The 17,844-nt window shown below is 40.6% G+C and overlaps 1 protein-coding gene across 2 annotated transcripts in view; it reads right to left on the bottom strand.

Annotated features, from left to right (window-relative positions):
- Positions 1–17,844, bottom strand: part of LOC139459054 (solute carrier family 53 member 1-like) — a 36,139-nt gene that overhangs the window by 13,580 nt on the left and 4,715 nt on the right. For both annotated transcript variants that reach the window (XM_071240496.1, XM_071240497.1), the window contains exons 3-7: positions 9,467–9,518; positions 6,151–6,252; positions 4,514–4,797; positions 3,719–3,820; positions 746–826 (exon numbers count right to left, since the gene is read on the bottom strand). In XM_071240496.1, coding sequence (XP_071096597.1) covers positions 746–826; positions 3,719–3,820; positions 4,514–4,797; positions 6,151–6,252; positions 9,467–9,518 — 621 coding nt within the window. The remainder of the gene's footprint in view (positions 1–745; positions 827–3,718; positions 3,821–4,513; positions 4,798–6,150; positions 6,253–9,466; positions 9,519–17,844) is intronic.

The raw sequence follows: 17,844 nt of genomic DNA, 5'->3' as shown, positions 1-17,844 counted from the left end.
AAAAACCAGTTGAAAGATCGTAGATTTCGTGGTTTATGCTAACAGCCTGAAATGTTTATATACGATAGACATATTTTTCCAGAATTTTATTGCCCATAATCAAGGGTGCATATAACACACGAGTGCATATTTTACACAAATAAATAAGTCTTGTGTACATTGATCAATCGGAAGGGGTGCTAATTAGGATTGTTCACAAGCCAATATATTAGCAAATATCGCCATGGGCGGTTATTACAGCGGGGCGCTAATTACGTTGAACTGCAATCATATGTCATGAGGTATCTTTTTTCTTGTATGAAGAAAAGCTTTGGGATGTTTAGAAAGAAATCAAGAAAAGTTGAGGGAGGGAGTGAGTTTGGTTCAATGCAGCTTTGAACAGTATTTCCGTTATAGCATGGCATGTCAGCTTAATGTGGGAGGAAAGCACGAAGTGATCCAGGTCTCAGACGTTTACCACTTCGGTGAAACACACAAGCATGGGTATGGTGCTGACAAACCTACAAACATAATTGGGGCAAACTGGGATTCCAACCTACTCTGAACAGCATATTAAGGTGCCTTAGATGACTGGGCCACCTGTGCCCCTCCCCCTCTCCCTCCCCCTCCCCCAATAAATGACATGGTGTTGTACAAGTGTCTGATGCTGAATGATAGGGAGTTCCCCAGTGTCTAACTCTTCATTTGTACTCGACAAGAGGTTGATATGGAAAGTGCTACAGAAGAGTCTGATCCCAGACATTACCTGGTCCCCAAGGGGCGGCACTCTCAGTCTCTTCATGGCCTTCTGTCTGTTGCCACCTTCCAGCTCACTCGTCACGCTTTGCTGATGGAGAGACACATGAAACACAGTTATAACACGGAGACCAATGTCAGATACAGAGCTATGAACACACATACCCTTGTCATATCCCCAATACCACCATTACCAAAACAGTCACACATCTGTCCCCTTCAAACTACATTCATTCAAAAAACACATCAACTTAAAGGTCCACACTGACTATTAATGATTACACATCATGTTGAATGTTTTAATAACACTGCTCTCATATTGAATGACAAACATATCTTTTTTTCAAGATAAAACAAGCGCAGGACTTATTCGTGTGTGTTGGACTTGAATGAAAACAGAGATCATGGACGTTCTACTGAAAATCTTTATGAAGATCAATGAAGAAAAAATGGCAGGGGGTTTTGATATCAAAGACATACACATCTTTTTAAAAGTGCTGGAATCGTTTGATGGATACTTATTTGTATTAATTATCAGATAATCACTAGTTATATATCAGAATATACATGATATAGATATGTTCCATCATATAACAGTAGAACTGATAAAAGTATCATTCCACAATGAAACTGGTCAGTCAGGTTTCAAATAACAACAAGAAAACAGCATTACCACTGTCCCCAACCATGGGGCACATAAGCAGCTGATAAGTATTTTGTTTGTTCATATAGTAGTGAACATAAATCATAAAAAAAGAGTCTTATAAAGCCTTAAGAAACGATAGTCACTTGGGACACTTCATGTCATCAGACAAAATGATTAAATGTGAAATTAAGCCACACAATAGGTTCAAAATCTATTTTAAAAGCTCAACTCTATTTTAACCAAATTTTGAACTCAGTCTTGACAAGTATCTCTTAGATACGCATGCAAACTTTCATTCATGTAACTTCACTAGTTTCTGAGTGCACAGTATGCACTAAGTATGCACTAAGTATGCACTAAGTTGAAAAGCATTGAGCAAGGGCCATTACTCAATCTCATTAAAATCAGATCTTAGTTTTTACCGCTAACCAAAGATCTGAGGACATCCCATTACATGTCACGTCAGAACGACATTTCGCAAATTTTGACCGACCAATGAAATGACTAAGTAGTTACTTAGTACTCCAAATTCTAAATACCTATCAAAGAAGTAATGAAATGACTAACAAGAAATCGACATTGGCCAATCAGAAGGCAGCTTTCTCGAGCAATATGACACTAATTTCAAACTAGCGACTATGGTTTGAAACATATTTTGACGTATTCTCGATTAAAAACTTTAAAACTGATAAGATGAACATTCTGGATGGCCTAGATTGTATGGATATAATCACAAAACCCGTAACCGTCATTCGGAATACCCCGTGTTAAATATATCGTGGTTGCATAATTAGAAAACACATACCGACTGTGTCTTTCATGATCTGGTAAGCGACACTCTGATTGGTTGGATGAAAGGTCGTTCTGACGTGACCCATAATGGGATGTAATGGGATCTTTGTTTAGCGATAACGAGAACTAAGATCTGATTTTAATGAGATTGGGCCATAACTCTGTAAAACAATAATTGACGGGACCAATTTTCAAACTCAGTCTTGACAAGTATCTCTTAGATAAGCATGCAAACTTTCATCCATGTAACTTCAGTAGTTTCTGAGAAAACTTGTCCCAATTTCATGCAGTATGCACTGAGTTGCATGGAGCAATTTAACACAACAGTTTTCTAACTTATCTGAGATTCTGATCAGTTACATCAGGGTGTGAAATCTTATTTCTCTAACTTCAATAGTCAATAAAATTTTGTCCACATTGAGAAGCAGATGGATGGACCGAAAAATGGAAGGATGGACGGACAGCGTGATGCCTGCCTACCTCTGTGTCCTTGATTTCCCTCCCCTGACACCCCCTGCGTGACACCTGCCTACCTCACACGCCCAAATTCAGGCGGGTGATAATAACTACATCCTATGGAAGCAGCTTATTTGACATTTGAAACTGCAAAGACAGGTGAAGAATAGAACTAACTGCACGTTTTGATCAAAATTCAATTCAGGGCAGCTAAATCAACATGTAACCCAGCTACATGAAAACATGGTACGTCTATCTCGTAATAATCCTGATTCCTGATTGATGTGAACAAGCCAGAACCTCTGAGGATTACCTCCCCTGATACCCCCCCAGCGTGACGCCTGCCTAACTCTGTGTCCTTGATAACCTCCCGACACCCCCAGCATGACGACTGCCTACCTCAGTGTCCTTGATTACCTCCCCTGACACCACCAGCGTGACGCCTGCCTACCTCAGTGTCCTTGATTACCTCCCCTGACACCACCAGCATGACGCCTGCCTAACTCTGTGTCCTTGATTACCTCCCCTGACACCCCCAGCATGATGCCTGCCTACCTCTGTGTCCTTGATAACCTCCCTGACACCCCCAGCATGACGCCTGCCTACCTCTGTGTCATTGATTACCTCCCCTGACACCTCCAGCATGATGCCTGCCTACCTCTGTGTCCTTGATAACCTCCCTGACACCCCCAGCATGACGCCTGCCTACCTCTGTGTCATTGATTACCTCCCCTGACACCTCCAGCATGACGCCTGCCTACCCGTGTCCTTGATTACCTCCCCTGACACCCCCAGCACGACGCCTGCCTACCTCTGTGTCCTTGATTACCTCCCCTGACACCCCAGCGTGACGCCTGCCTACCTCTGTGTCCTTGATTGCCTCCCCTGACACCCCCAGCATGATGCCTGCCTACCTCTGTGTCCTTGATTACCTCCCTGACACCCCAGCGTGACGCCTGCCTACCTCAGTGTCCTTGATTCCCTCCCCTGACACCCCCCGCATGATGACTGCCTACCTACCTGTCCTTGATTACCTCCCCTGCCACCCCCAGCATGATCCCTGCCACCCCCAGCATGACGTCTGCCTACCTCAGTGTCCTTGATGAGATGATCCACCTCCTTGTTGGTGTAGAAGGGGGCCGACTCCACGTGGGTCTGCCTCCACTCCACGCCCCGGCTTGTCTGCATCAGCTGGACACAAACACAAGCAGTGTGACACAAGAGCCGGGACACAAGTCAGACTCCCTCCATTATCAGGTTTCAAAATAATACACTTGAGTTTGGCAAATACCCTTGAAACATTTGTCACCATTGTTTTGTATCAAAAGCAAGTCCCTATATCAATCACTCCTATCTCAGAGCAGAGATATTCCCATGTTCATGAAGGTAATTTGATTGGATGGCTATTTCTAGTATTGTGCCATTGGAATGGGCCTCAAATCAGATCTATGCTGGTGAATGGGTCCAGGGTGTTTATCAGATTTTTAATATCGAATGGAGACATCATGTACCCTAGATCACCAATGATGTCACAAACCAGTCATTAGGATAAGATTGCATCCATAAGCCATGAAAACAGGTGAAGGCCTGGGGAAAAATGGTGGTAAACTGTTATTTAACTGCTATAAACTTCCCAGAACATCAACAGTTAGACATGCTTTGTCATAGGTCTTGTATTCCTCCCTTCCTGAATGGTGAAACAATTACTGATACTATTTCCCTGCAACTGCTCCTACCTTGTCATGTTTCTTGAGGATCTTCCTGAATGGTGAAACAATTACTGATACTATTTCCCTGCAACTGCTCCTACCTTGTCATGTTTCTTGAGGATCTTCCTGAATGGTGAAACAATTACTGATACTATTTCCCTGCAACTGTTCCTACCTTGTCATGTTTCTTGAGGATCTTCCTGAAGCCGGTGAAGTTAAGAGTCTGGTAGTTCTGCAGGAGAATGAGACTCAGGTAGAACTCACTGAATGCCAGCTTCAGGTCGTGGAGCTTCCTCATGTGCGTCATCCCCGGGCTCTCCTTATCCTTAAAGCGAGCGTAAATGCTCGGCCGCCGTCTACGTAGATTGCTGCTTCCGGATGTTTTTAACTCATGCTCAATGTACGCCTGCAGCTCGGACTTGAGGTTTGCATACTTCCTGTTGGCCTCAGAGAGTTTCTCTGTCAAGGGAAAAGGTATGTTTTGTAGGATAAAGTGAGTGTGAGATGGCTTTAATGCTGCTTTGAACACTATTCCAGTTACATCACGGCATGTCAGTTTGATGTGGGAGGAAAGCCGGAAGTGATGCAGGTCTATGACGTTCAGCACATTGGTGAAACCCATGAGCACGGGTATGGTGTTGACAAACCTAGAAACAATCGGGGTCAACCAGGACGTAGGATCTGGCCTTTAATCGTTTCATGATTATCTTCAATTTGAAATTCAGACAAAAGTAAATAATAAAATACAACTGGCATGGATTTGAAAGAGTTTTGATATACAGTAACCTATGGTCATAACAAACTCAAAGGGACCCCTGATATTAGCTCGTTATAACCGTAGTTCATTATAAGTGCATAAACAGCATATATACAGCAAAATTCCGGGACCAAAAAATAAGTTTGTTATATCCGTCAGTTTGTTATAAGTGTGTTTGTTATAAATGTCGTTCACAGTATTTATGGAAAGGTCAATAACATGTTATTTCCTGCATGCAAAGTGAATGACATATTTGTAATACAATTTTATCCAAACAAGGGTGCTATATAATTACAACAAAACCAAACATATTTAAAACCTACCAAACATGTACAATAAGCCTTCAAGTAACCCAGCATCTGGCCTGTAGATTGTCAGATGACGAACCATGATATTATTTATCATATTATCATTAATGAGTGAGTAACTATCGTCTTAAGCTGCTCTATAGCAAACTCCCAGCCCAGGACACCAGACATGGGCTTCAAATATTATGCCAAAGTAGGGAATTGAACCCTAGGCCTTTGGCGTGACAAGCAAACACTTTAACCACTAGGCTACTGCACGACCCCTGATAAAACAGTTTTAGTCTACTTGTCCCTACAATGATAGCTTATAGCAAAACCCTTAAAAAAGGCAGATTTCTACAAGTCCTTAGGATACCTTAACTATTGGGTAGTTTGGCAAGGAGTATAGGACTAGTGCCAATTTCTAACGCTGTAAAAAATAAGTATACAATGGCTGATGTGGTAATCCTATGACTTTGTTTGTTTGTTGTTTAACGCCGTACTCAGCAATATTCCAGCTATATGGAGATGGTCTGCAAAAAATTTAGTCTGGACCAGACAATCCAGTGACTGGCATCATGAACATCGATCAATGCAATTTGGATACAATGACATGCATCAACCAAGTCAGCGAGCCTGATTACCAGATCCTGTCAGTCGCCTCCTACAACAAGCATAGTCGTCTGAAGACCCATTCTACCCCGGATCTTCACGGGTCTGTGATCCCATGAGGTGAAATGACAAGAGTGTGAAGAGAAATCAGATTACCTAAGAAGAAGGTGTTAATCTTGGCAAGCTCCTTGTCACAGAACTGAAAGAACTTCTCATCAAAGCGGGCAAAGTATCTCTGGATGGTGCTCTGATCCACAACTACAAAAAAACACATTCACATTAAAGTTCACCATCATCAAATCTGTATAACATATATAAAGAACACCTGATTTTTTCATGTTGCTATAGTTAATCTGTCATGATGTTTTCATGACTGTAGTTAATCTGTCATGATGTTTTCATGACTATAGTTAATCTGTCATGTCATGACAGAAAAACTATAGTCATATGAAAAAAATCAGGTGTTCTTTAACTTCTTTTGAGAAGTCTATACGAACACAATACATTCATTCCAAATCTGGCAATCTTTGGTCTTTGACAACAATTATGTCTTGTTTAAAAATATTGCATTGCAGTCTATCAGGACGGGAATCTGGGTCACCACAAACCAGTGATTGATGGCATGAGTCACGCAGGCAGGTAAAAGAAAATGTCAGACTGGACGTAGTGTTACCATTTGCCTTACAGATTTGGAAGTAAAATATCCTGATTAAACGCCTGGTCAGTATACGTGACATAGTAGGATTGCATAAATCATTTCAGATGATTTTAAAAAAGTATGTGACACATGCACTATTATTTAACGTATTGTAACCTTAAATGTCTTGCAGTTTAGCTTGTCTTTTTGAAGTGTACATACAAGTTTGCATTGGCAGAATAAAAAAAGTCCTTTTCAGTTTACATTTTACATGTTTTATTAGCGTTGTCGTAATCTGTTGAACCAAAGGTCGAGTTAATTACATGAAATGAAACTTGGTTTTTGTTGTTGAGTTGTAATTGTTTTGAGCTGCCATAATGGTATAATTGACAATATTTTGTTATATATTACATAGTTGTTGTTGTTGTTGTTGTTGTTGTTTTACACTGCAGTCAGAAATATTCCTGCTATATCCAAGGATATATCTAGACTACTGGCTGATATAAGACCAGCAAATGTTATTAAAAGTTCCCAAATTGGAATCGTATATTTCCAAATTCAATATGATAACCATGATACCTAATTTTATGATTTTGTAGAGGTAACCTGTATTTCACTGATAACATGATAACTTTGAACATGTTGAATGGCATTTAGAAGTGATACACATGAGGAAGAGAATTTATGGATGTCAACTTCTTTATTATTCACCTGATGAAGGAGTTAGTATATATACTCTGAAAACTTGTATTCCTCATAATAAAGAAGTTGACATCCATAAATTCTCTTCCACAGGACCAGTAAAGACGAAACAGATTTTCATGCTTAGTTTTATACCAATGCATTGAATGCAATCTCATAATATGTGACCGACCCGCCAGGAGAAAAGGAACCTTATGGGTGGTAGGACACAATTGTACTGTGATATCATAAAGACGTTGGACGTCAACTTACTTTAGTGAAGATAGCCAAGTGTGCGGACTGAACAAAAATATCTTATTTTTCTCTTGTTAACTTGTATAGTAATAACATCATTATTTAAAATCGTTTGAGCATTCATATCTACTTTCAATTCTTCAGAGATCATGTCTAAAAACAGTAATTATTGCATAAGCAGTTATAAGTCAGAAAATGAGTCCAAATGTTTGTAATAAATATGAATTGAAGCTTGTAAATTGTATTTTCGTGTGTCGAAGATGCTGAAAATATAATGAAAAGTCAAAAAGTGATTTTCACCCATAAGGTCCCTTATCTCGTGGTGGGTCACATGTAATGTTAAAATACCTCTGAATTTAAGAAAATAAGTGAGTGAGTGAGTGAGTGAGTGAGTGAGTGAGTTTGGTTTTACGCCGCTTTTAGAAATATTCCAGCAATATCACGGCGGGGGACACCAGAAATGGGCTTCACACATTGTACCCCTGTCGGGATTCGAACCCGGATCTTCGGCGTTATGAGCTAACGCTTTAACCACTAGGCTACCCGACCGCCCCTAAGAAAATAAGAACTTTTTAAAAAATTCTAATTTTTTTTAACATGTTTAAATAAAGATTTTTTTCCAAAATCGTCAGTCGGGGGCAGTTAGTTTTGAAAGTACTGGAGTCCAAGGAAGCCAGTGTTGACGTTACATGCAACAACCTGCATCAGTCTGCAACTTTAACCACTAGACAAAAGCCTGTGTCTAGTAAAAATCTGTTCAGTCAAGTAAGCTCAGCTAATAATAGTCCATATATTAACAGTAAAATCTAAAAGCTGATGCTTTGGAGATAATAGACTCCTAAGTTGTGTCAGTGACTGCTACACAGTACAAGCAATCAGCAAGTCCCCAAGCCTGACCACCTGATACAACATAGATGTCTCCTATGACAAACAGGTTGCTGGGGACCTACTTTAACCAGATCTCTGTGGGAGAATTCACCTTAACCAGTAAACATACAAAAGACAATTGAGATAAGTCATGATATGCCTAGCAATGCTTGGTTTCTTGAACAATGGGGATGTGGGCTGAAGGGGGAGTGGTCATGAAATATACACCAGGTACACAGAAATGTATCCCAACTGGAAACTGTAAGCCCTGGGACAACTAGATGAGTGCTTTCAATGGAAGACTTCATTTCATCATGTTTTGACTGTAGTGTTTGGACTGGCTCTAATCATTTTTTCTGAAAACATCCGTTAAATCTCGACGCCACTGTCACCATTCCTAACAACTCATCCTGCAATATGCAATGTTTTTGCTTAGATGTGAAACCGAAAATTGTTTCATACTTATTTGAAAGAACTTATTCATCTGCACCAGTGCATTGGCCAGCAAGGCTAAATTTCTGTATCAGGTTTTGATCAGGGTACATTTCTGTTTACAACAACGAATTTGTTATTCGTAACCAACTCTTGTTATTCCAGGCCAAGCCGAATAGCGGCTCGTGCCCATCTTGTGGCCATTTTTGCAAATGGGTTCTGTCTAAGCGCAAACAGGCATAGTTAAAAGAATTGTCAACTCGTTGTGTAATGATTCACATATATTTCCCCTATGTAATATATATTCCAAATGCTTTTAAAAACACATCGGGACTTACAGTATTTATACAGTATGATTGAACAGATTTAACTGTATCTGTGTTATATTTTTAGATGCAAGACATATGTGAAATAAAAAATTATCCCTGAAGGTTTCTTTGATCAAAGTACTTGAAGTCACACATGCATTCTGATTGGTTTGTCGTATTTTCGCACATAACATTCATCGATAGGCATAGGGGGACAAGTCTGCTTGCATGATACGGAAAGGGGTGAGTAGTGACGAATGTGCGTTAGTAAGGGTAAAATGAGTATACTCACCTTCCAGTGATGGAGCTTGTTCCTGAGCATCATACAGCATCTCCTTCATGGCCTGAAACAACAGAGTGAGTGAGTGAGTGAGTGAGTGGAGGTCAATGTCACATTGACAGGTATTTCAGGTATATCATGATGTGGGAGAATGCCTAAAGTGATGCAGGTCTTTGATATTTAACTCTTTGGCAAAACCCATGAGAACGAGTATGGTGCTGACAAACCAAGAATCATAAACTACCCATGCCCGACACACAGGGCGACAAGGATTGGGGGGGAAAAACTACCCATACCCATAAAATACTACATACTGCCTTAGCAACAAACTGCAAGGGTCGAAGGACGCCCCAGAATTTCAAACACTGGTTACATGTTTCAGCAGCGCGAACACCAGTTATGACGACCTCAGTGAACTTGAAAACTGCATGACCGAAGGTTGAGAGATGTACACAAACATTCAGCTTGAAAAATGTGTCTAGGATCTGGGAAAAAGGAATCGTCAGACAAGCAATCAAGCAGTGAGCCTGACAACCAGAATCTCTATTCGTCATTTTAGCATGTTTCATGATTTAGTTTTTACATGGGAGAAAGTCACCCACTACTCAGAAAGCCAATGAGTGAGTGAGTGTGGTTTAACGCCACTTTTAACAATTTTCCAGCAATATCATGGCGTTGGACACCAGAAATAGGCTTCACATGTTGTATCTATGTTGGGAATCGAACCAGGGATGACAAGCAAATGCTTTAACCACTAGGCTACCCCAGTGCCCAGAATGCCAAAAAAGATGGGAACAGTATTCACCCTAGTTACATACTTTGAGCAGGTATCACTTGTCCGGGTCTGGCAGGGAAACAACTTGCATTTGTGCTTTTTCACAAGTGTGATTATGAGACTTGGCAATACTATAACAAGCTTCAAACATTTTTTCAACATACCTCAATTTCCGGTTTAGGGGATCCGCAAATCAAGTATGATAAAATATAACACATTGGTCATTGTTTTTCCAATTGATACAGGCCTATTGAGATATTAAAACATATTACAGAAATAAATATCAGTGAACATCATGAAAGACTTTATGGATCATATTGATGCGACATGTGAGAGTGTTTGGGGTTTAATGCCACTTTGAACAGTATTCCAGTTAAATTACGGCTATCAACTTTATGTGGAAGGAAAGCCCGAAGTGATGCAGGTCTTAGACATTTACCACTTTGGTGAAACCCACGGGAACAGGCTGACAAACCTAGAAACATAATCGGGGCGACCCTGAAGCGACATGTTAAATAGTTCTACTCTAATCCTAAAATAAATAGTATCTTTTCTTATCTCCATTTTATCCTTGCGATTCAAATTTCCATCCTGCAACAGTATTTGTCCCATCTTGTTGAAGCACATGCTTGTCTACAGTGTTTATAGATATCTTTAAGATGATCAGCCCCACCACCAGGTATCAGCACTGGAGATAACACATGGTCAAGCTCTTTCCTTGTGCCAACAGACAGGGCTGATAGGAGAAATGTCAACCTAGGGATTATCTACGATTCCAGATTAAGTGCTCTTGGTAGGGAAATAGGGAGAAAATCAATAATTTGTTCAAAATGGGTATTTTAAAAAAAGTCATTTTCCTAAATTCAAACTATTTTAACATTGTACAATTGCAATAATGGAAAACTAAGCATTAAATCCTCTTCCTCTGTGTCCCCTGTGCCAATAACTATCTTAACATGAATTGCAAAAATTTGTAATTGCAATGTGTGAATTTTTACTGACATTTTCAGGATATTTGGGTGTAACTTACATCTCCTGAACAGGCCCCAACACAAATTCTGATAATTTAAGCCTACAGCACACCAGACACTAGCGACAGATTAATAGTCAGGTCATTTTATCCCGCGGTATATAAGAGATCAAAATGACAGTGTTTCTTGTTATTAATACTTTTATAAATAGTGAAAAGAATACAAATATCCCTTTTCAGTTATATACCTGTGTAAGTCCTAACCTACTGTACAAGCTTCAACATGTACAAGTCACAATGTCAGGAGTGGGTCAGTTGGACTGGTCTGAGTGAGTCACTGAGAGGATGTATCGACCTAATTAATTACAATGGGCCCAAAGTCTAGAAGAATGATAAAAAAAATTCAAATGTCACCTACTGCAGACAATTTCAGCTCATGGAGATTGTGGATGTTTGAACATGACCAGTTGAGAAAATTCTGTGAAGTGTGTGTGTGTGTGAGAGAGAGAGAGAGAGAGAGAGAGAGAGAGAGAGAGAGAGAGAGAGAGAGAGAGAGAGAGAGAGAGAGAGAGAGAGAGAGAGAGAGAGAAAGAGAGAGAGAGAGAGAGAGAGAGAGAGACTCTCTCTCTGTATGTGTGCATGTGTTTATCTTTGGTGTCTTTCTGTATATATCGGTGTGTGTGTGTGTGTGTGTGTGTGTGTGTGTGTGTGTGTGTGTGTGTGTGTGTGTGTGTGTGTGTGTGTGTGTGTGTGTGTGAGAGAGAGGTGAGGTGAAATGGGGTTTAACGTCGCGTCCAAGATTATTGCACTTATATAGCGACGTGCCTGTGTTTGTGTGGCTGCTTGTACTAACCCGGACTGATGCCGATTTATAGTGCTAGCTCACTGAGATACCATGCCGCAGTTTAACATGAATACCCCACTCAGACACAGTATACTGACTCCGAGCCGACCAGTCCTTGTTTTATCCCCTTAATGCCGAGCGCCAAACAGGGTAACAACAAGTACCAGCTTTTAACGTGTTTTGGTATGACATGGTTGGCGATCGAACCCCGGACCTTCCGCTCTCCGGGCGGACGCTCTACCTTTAGACCACGGAGGCGGTCCGTGAGAGAGAGAGAGAGAGAGAGAGAGAGAGAGAGAGAGAGAGAGAGAGAGAGAGAGTCTCTCTCTGTGTATGTGTGTATGTGTTTATCTCAGTGTCTTTTAGTATATGTCTGTGTGTGTGTGTGTGTGTGTCTGTGTCTCTCTCTCTGTGCATGTGTTTGTGTATATGTGTGTATGTGTATACATGTGTCTGTGTGTGAGTGTGTGTGTAAATGTGTGTCTGTGTCTCTCTCTCTTTGTATGTGTGTGTATGTGTCTGTGTGTGTGTCTGTGTCTGCGTGTGTGTGTGAGTGTGTGTGAGAGTGTGAGTGTGTCTGTGTGTGTCTGTGTGTAAATGTGTCTGTATTGTGTGTGTGTCTGTCTCAACAGTGTTCCTGTTTACCAGTAATTACCATTTTTTAACTGGTAAAATTGGGCCTGGACCGGTAATTCATGTGACTGTCAGTCTCTTTAGATGGCAAATTAACTACCTCATAAATCTTTGCTGTTGAACAAAAACACAGCGATAATCAACAAAGTATATATTTCGAATGACGTCAGCTTGTCTTGGGTTTCCTGTTGTCTATTTTTAATGCAAGAAAATAACATTCCTTTTACTTGTGTTAAATATCTATTTCAAACCAAAATGGAGGTTAAAAGTAACGTTGAAAGAAGTGAAACCAGGTAAATTTCATGAGTTTTCCTATTTCTACAAATTTTGAACTGACAAAAATTGGAGGGGACTGGTAATTTTCAGAGTTGCCAGTCCATCGGGGCTGGCAGTATCAAATGGGAACACTAGACAAGCACTGGGCAGGGGATGTACACGGCCCCGGAATCCCTAGAATAAAATTTAGCCTCTGAAATCTTATATTACACAATATCCTTCTTGACTCTAGAAATAAAACAAAATTCCCTATGCTGATTTCAGATTTGTGGAATAGAGCTAGCTTTAGCTGGCTAGACTTGCTTTTGCATATGTTTCCAGATTAATTTTTTTTCATAAAATAAATATATTCCATGGTCATGGTGCAGGACTATGGAATCCCCTGCGTCATTAGCTACCATGTACAGTGAAACACTGGTGTAAGACTTGTCTGTATCTAACAGATGGTGTTACAGATGGTGTTACCAAATGACCTTAAAGTTTTGACATAGTAATAATTAAAAACAACATATCAGAGAGTAAATAAAATTTCTATCGTTGCCTTTTAGAATGTCTACTATCTTTCACATCAAAGAAGCCACTTGAAACTTTCAGCATATATTGTGTGATATATTAGCAGTTGAAGCGTTATCGCCTATAGCATGAGCCTGCAAGGTAAGTTTTTAACTAAATTGATGTTATATCATGGACTTTTTCATACAGAAGCAATGACAATCCTCATGCAAATAAATAGTTATCATTGTCTGCCACCTCTATCCAGTTAGATTAACATTTAGTCTCTGAAATCTTATATCACACAATATCCTTCTTGACTCTAAAAATAAAATAAAAATCCCTATGCTGATTGAGCTGGCTAGACTGCTTTTGTATGCGTTTCTAGATTATTACTTTTCATGACATAAATATATTCCACGGTCATGGTCAGATGGTGCAGGACAACAATCCAGTGTATTCTACAACATACCACATGTCAATCATAACTTTATTTATGCAAGTCTGTTGATGGAACAGACATGACACAATAGTTTATTCTGATCCTAAGCTCTCAGTGCCTGTTGTCAATCATGGCTTTACCACCATCAGTTCGCATTTATCACTAACATCAGGCCACAACATGACAATTAGTGATATTAGCATATGGTTGACCTCCTCTCCCAGTGTATTTTGAAGTGATACAGTTAAACGCTTCAGTGACGTTTTCACTGAGGGTCCTGAAGGGGAGGGTGAGTGAGTGAGTGAGTGAGTGAGTGAGTGAGTGAGTGAGTGAGTGAGTGAGTGAGTGTGTGTGTGTGTGTGTGTGTGTGTGTGTCAGTGAGTGAGTGAGTGTGTGTGTGAGTGTGTGTGTGTCAGTGAGTGAGTGAGTGAGTGTGTGTGTCAGTGAGTGAGTGAGTGGGTGAGTGTGTGTGTGTGTGAGTGAGTGTCAGTGTGTGTGTGTGAGAGTGAGTGAGTGAGTGAGTGAGTGTGTGAGTGAGTGAGTGAGTGAGTGAGTGAGTGAGTGAGTGAGTGAGTGTGAGTGAGTGAGTGTGAGAGAGTGAGTGAGTGAGTGAGTGAGTGTGAGAGTGAGTGAGTGAGTGAGTGAGTGAGTGAGTGTGTGTGTGTGTGTCAGTGAGTGAGTGAGTGTGTGTGTGAGTGTGTGTGTGTGTCAGTGAGTGAGTGAGTGTGTGTGTCAGTGAGTGAGTGAGTGGGTGAGTGTGTGTGTGTGTGAGTGAGTGTCAGTGTGTGTGTGTGATAGTGAGTGAGTGAGTGAGTGTGTGAGTGAGTGAGTGAGTGAGTGAGTGAGTGAGTGAGTGAGTGAGTGAGTGAGTGAGTGAGTGAGTGAGTGAGTGAGTGGGTGAGGGAGTGAGTGAGTGTGAGAGAGTGAGTGAGTGAGTGAGTGAGTGAGTGAGTGTGAGAGTGAGTGAGTGAGTGAGTGAGTGAGGAGCGAGCATGGTTAGTTATTTTATCAGTTTGGTAAAACCCATAACTAGGGCAAACCGGGATTCATAGATTTCTGCACAGCAAATTGCATGTACAACTTGCAGTCCCAGACACATTCTGCAGCAAATATTGCAAAATCCTGCAGTAAATTATGTGGTAAACTTCCCCTTCAACAATAAGTACAAACTCAATTTTCAAAAATCAGTAGTTTCAAAGGATAAACCTTTAACCCAATCTTATTCTTACGACAGTACTTTAGGTGCTTGATGCTAGTCAATAAAATCTATCAGGACCCTCTATCATATCTATGTTAAGCAACATGCTGCATAATCAGCACAGACAATTATCAGCCAGCAGACAAAGGAGGTGTCTAATTACTCCGTACATAATGGGGATACTTGGCACTGTCAGACACAGCCGACAGAACTGGAGTCACCACTCAGTGATTCCACCAGCCCTTTGAAATTAAGGCTACCATATTTCCTCAATAAAATGCCCGTGAGTATATTTCTTTCAGACATTCTTTATCACCGATGTTTAATTGAGGCCTGGCGTTTTTATCATTTCAATTAAGGGTGGAAACTGGACTTTACAGTCAGTTACCTCCCTTGCCTCAGGAAGAAGCGTGTGAAGCAGGATAGACTACAAACACTAAGAACAAGTGAAACAACGTTTAAAGGCTGTGCCACCCTCCCTTGTTACAGACAATCGTGTGCGAAGATCATGTCGATATATTGTTTTACAGATATCTATTCCTGAAGTCCATAATTACCAGAGATAGAAAAGTGAGTGAGTATGTTTTTACTCCGCTTTTAGCAATATTCCAGCAATATCCCCGTAGAGGACACCAGACATGACCTTCACCCATTGTACCCATGTGGGGAATCGAACCTGGGTCTTCGGCGTGACGAGCGAATACTTTAACCACTTGGCTACCCAACCATCCCAGATAGAGAAGTGTGCCACAGAGCATTCATACAGTGTCTGAAATAATTTTTGCTCCCACCATAACAGATAGGCTGTGACTCATACATGTAACTAGCCCATCCTAAAAGTTCCAGGCACACATTTGTAAATGCATGTACTTTCCATGTAGATAACAAGAGCAAATAATAAAAAACAACCTAAAACTCCCATTCATGATCACAGATGTTTGATTGTCTTAGCACTAAGATCCCTTTGTGGAATGGAACCTTACATATACAGGGATAATTCTAGAGTGGGGTCTTGTGCTTTTAGCCCCTAAATTTTAAAAAGGCCCACATTTTTAAATACAATGGGGCATTGTAACATTGTGTTGTATGGGCCTACCTCTGGGATATTTGAAATTTTCCTATAAAAGGCCGATGTCGGAACATTCCTGGAGTGAAACCTGCAAATACTCATGTTAGAAGCCCATATCATGTATCCCTGCCTAACCATACACACAGATCTGTGTCCCCTCAGAAAAAAATACTTCAGCCAAAAACTGAAAAAGTTCAACAATGCACAGCAACATTCCTTCCTCATTATGTGTGGAGTTGTGTAAACTGTCAAGTTACTGCATGTCCTTTAACCATGTGTGTCCTGGTGATCATGTGTGTCCTGTGTGCTTCACAGCCACCCGACAGGGACAGCCATGAGACTCACTTGTGACTGGTGATAAACACTCTGCCACTCTGCTGCAACAAATACCGTCTCTCTCACACTCACATCTTTACCCAGCAGTAAATCAAAAACTGGGCTTGAAACACAGCCTTAGAAATGCACACTGATCCCCTAGTCAGAGGGTACCAAATGGTGCTGCCTATCAATATAGATCTTATAGATCGATAATTGTTAACTAAATATCAATCAGTTATCGATAAATATCAGTGAAGTAACTTTCAGCAAATCTACAAAAAGCTCAGAGACAAAACATCCCATTTTACGTCACTGGTGAGTGGTGACATATTTATGTATGGATTATTTTGTGGACATTTAAGGTATAACAAAATCAGTTGCTTTCCGTCTTTGGCAGTGGACAAAAACAAGTCTGCCTTGTTAACTTAAAACTTAATTTCATCACAATAGCTTATGTATGATCATGATGATCATTATCGATGACACAATATTCATATTGATTATCGATCTTTTTAGCCAGCCCTAGTACCAAATATTGTCGGTGACCATGTCACGTCATCTACTGATGCCAGGACTCTGATGATCATCTGATGATGATGGTGGTCTGAAAATAATCGAGTCTGAACAAGGCAATTCAGTGATTGACATCATGAGCAGCAATCCATGCAATTTCGATATGATTACATGCATCAACCAAGTCAGTGAGCCTGACTCCCCGATATCGATAGTCACCTCTTATGACAAGCATAGCATGGGCTGCTGAAGACCTATTCTACCCAGGATCTTCACAGGAATAACTTATGTGATGCCTTGGTGGAAGTCACTATGATTTCACTGATAACATGACCTTCATTTTATATTACTGTATTGAACTGTTGAAGACAATTTTAAAAACACCTTAAATTAAGACAAGAAGATCCTTAAAAAATACCATTTTTAACTAAACAAGAATATTTTCCAAATTTGCCTGGCAACGGCACTAAGGCCAGGTTCACACAGTGCCGATTATGTCTCCCCTTTGAGATCAAACTGCACTACGACATGAAAAGTGAAAAAGTCGGATTACTATCCTCAATGATCTGGAATGTCTTATCATTGTCTGAACGCGGTCTTATACGTTCATAACAGAGTCCTACGGATTGGGAAAGGTCCAGAGAGGTCTGCCAAGAACTCCCGACAGTATGGTGCATCCCGTAACATTTCGGGAAACTCAGCCGATTTTATCTAGTCGGATTACAATGTCGTGACAGATTCTGCTATATCGGATCAAAATCGTGGCAATGTCCTGTGTTGTCTTTACGGTGTCCTGTGGATTGGGACGCTGTCGTGATGAACAGGCATGAATTCTTCATTGCCGTTTCTTATCCAGTGAG

The sequence above is a fragment of the Haliotis cracherodii genome, unplaced genomic scaffold (assembly GCF_022045235.1).
Source record: "Haliotis cracherodii isolate W230 unplaced genomic scaffold, xgHalCrac1.p SCAF_13, whole genome shotgun sequence".
Lineage (NCBI taxonomy): Eukaryota > Metazoa > Mollusca > Gastropoda > Lepetellida > Haliotidae > Haliotis > Haliotis cracherodii.
This window is presented reverse-complemented; position numbering and strand designations above follow the sequence as displayed.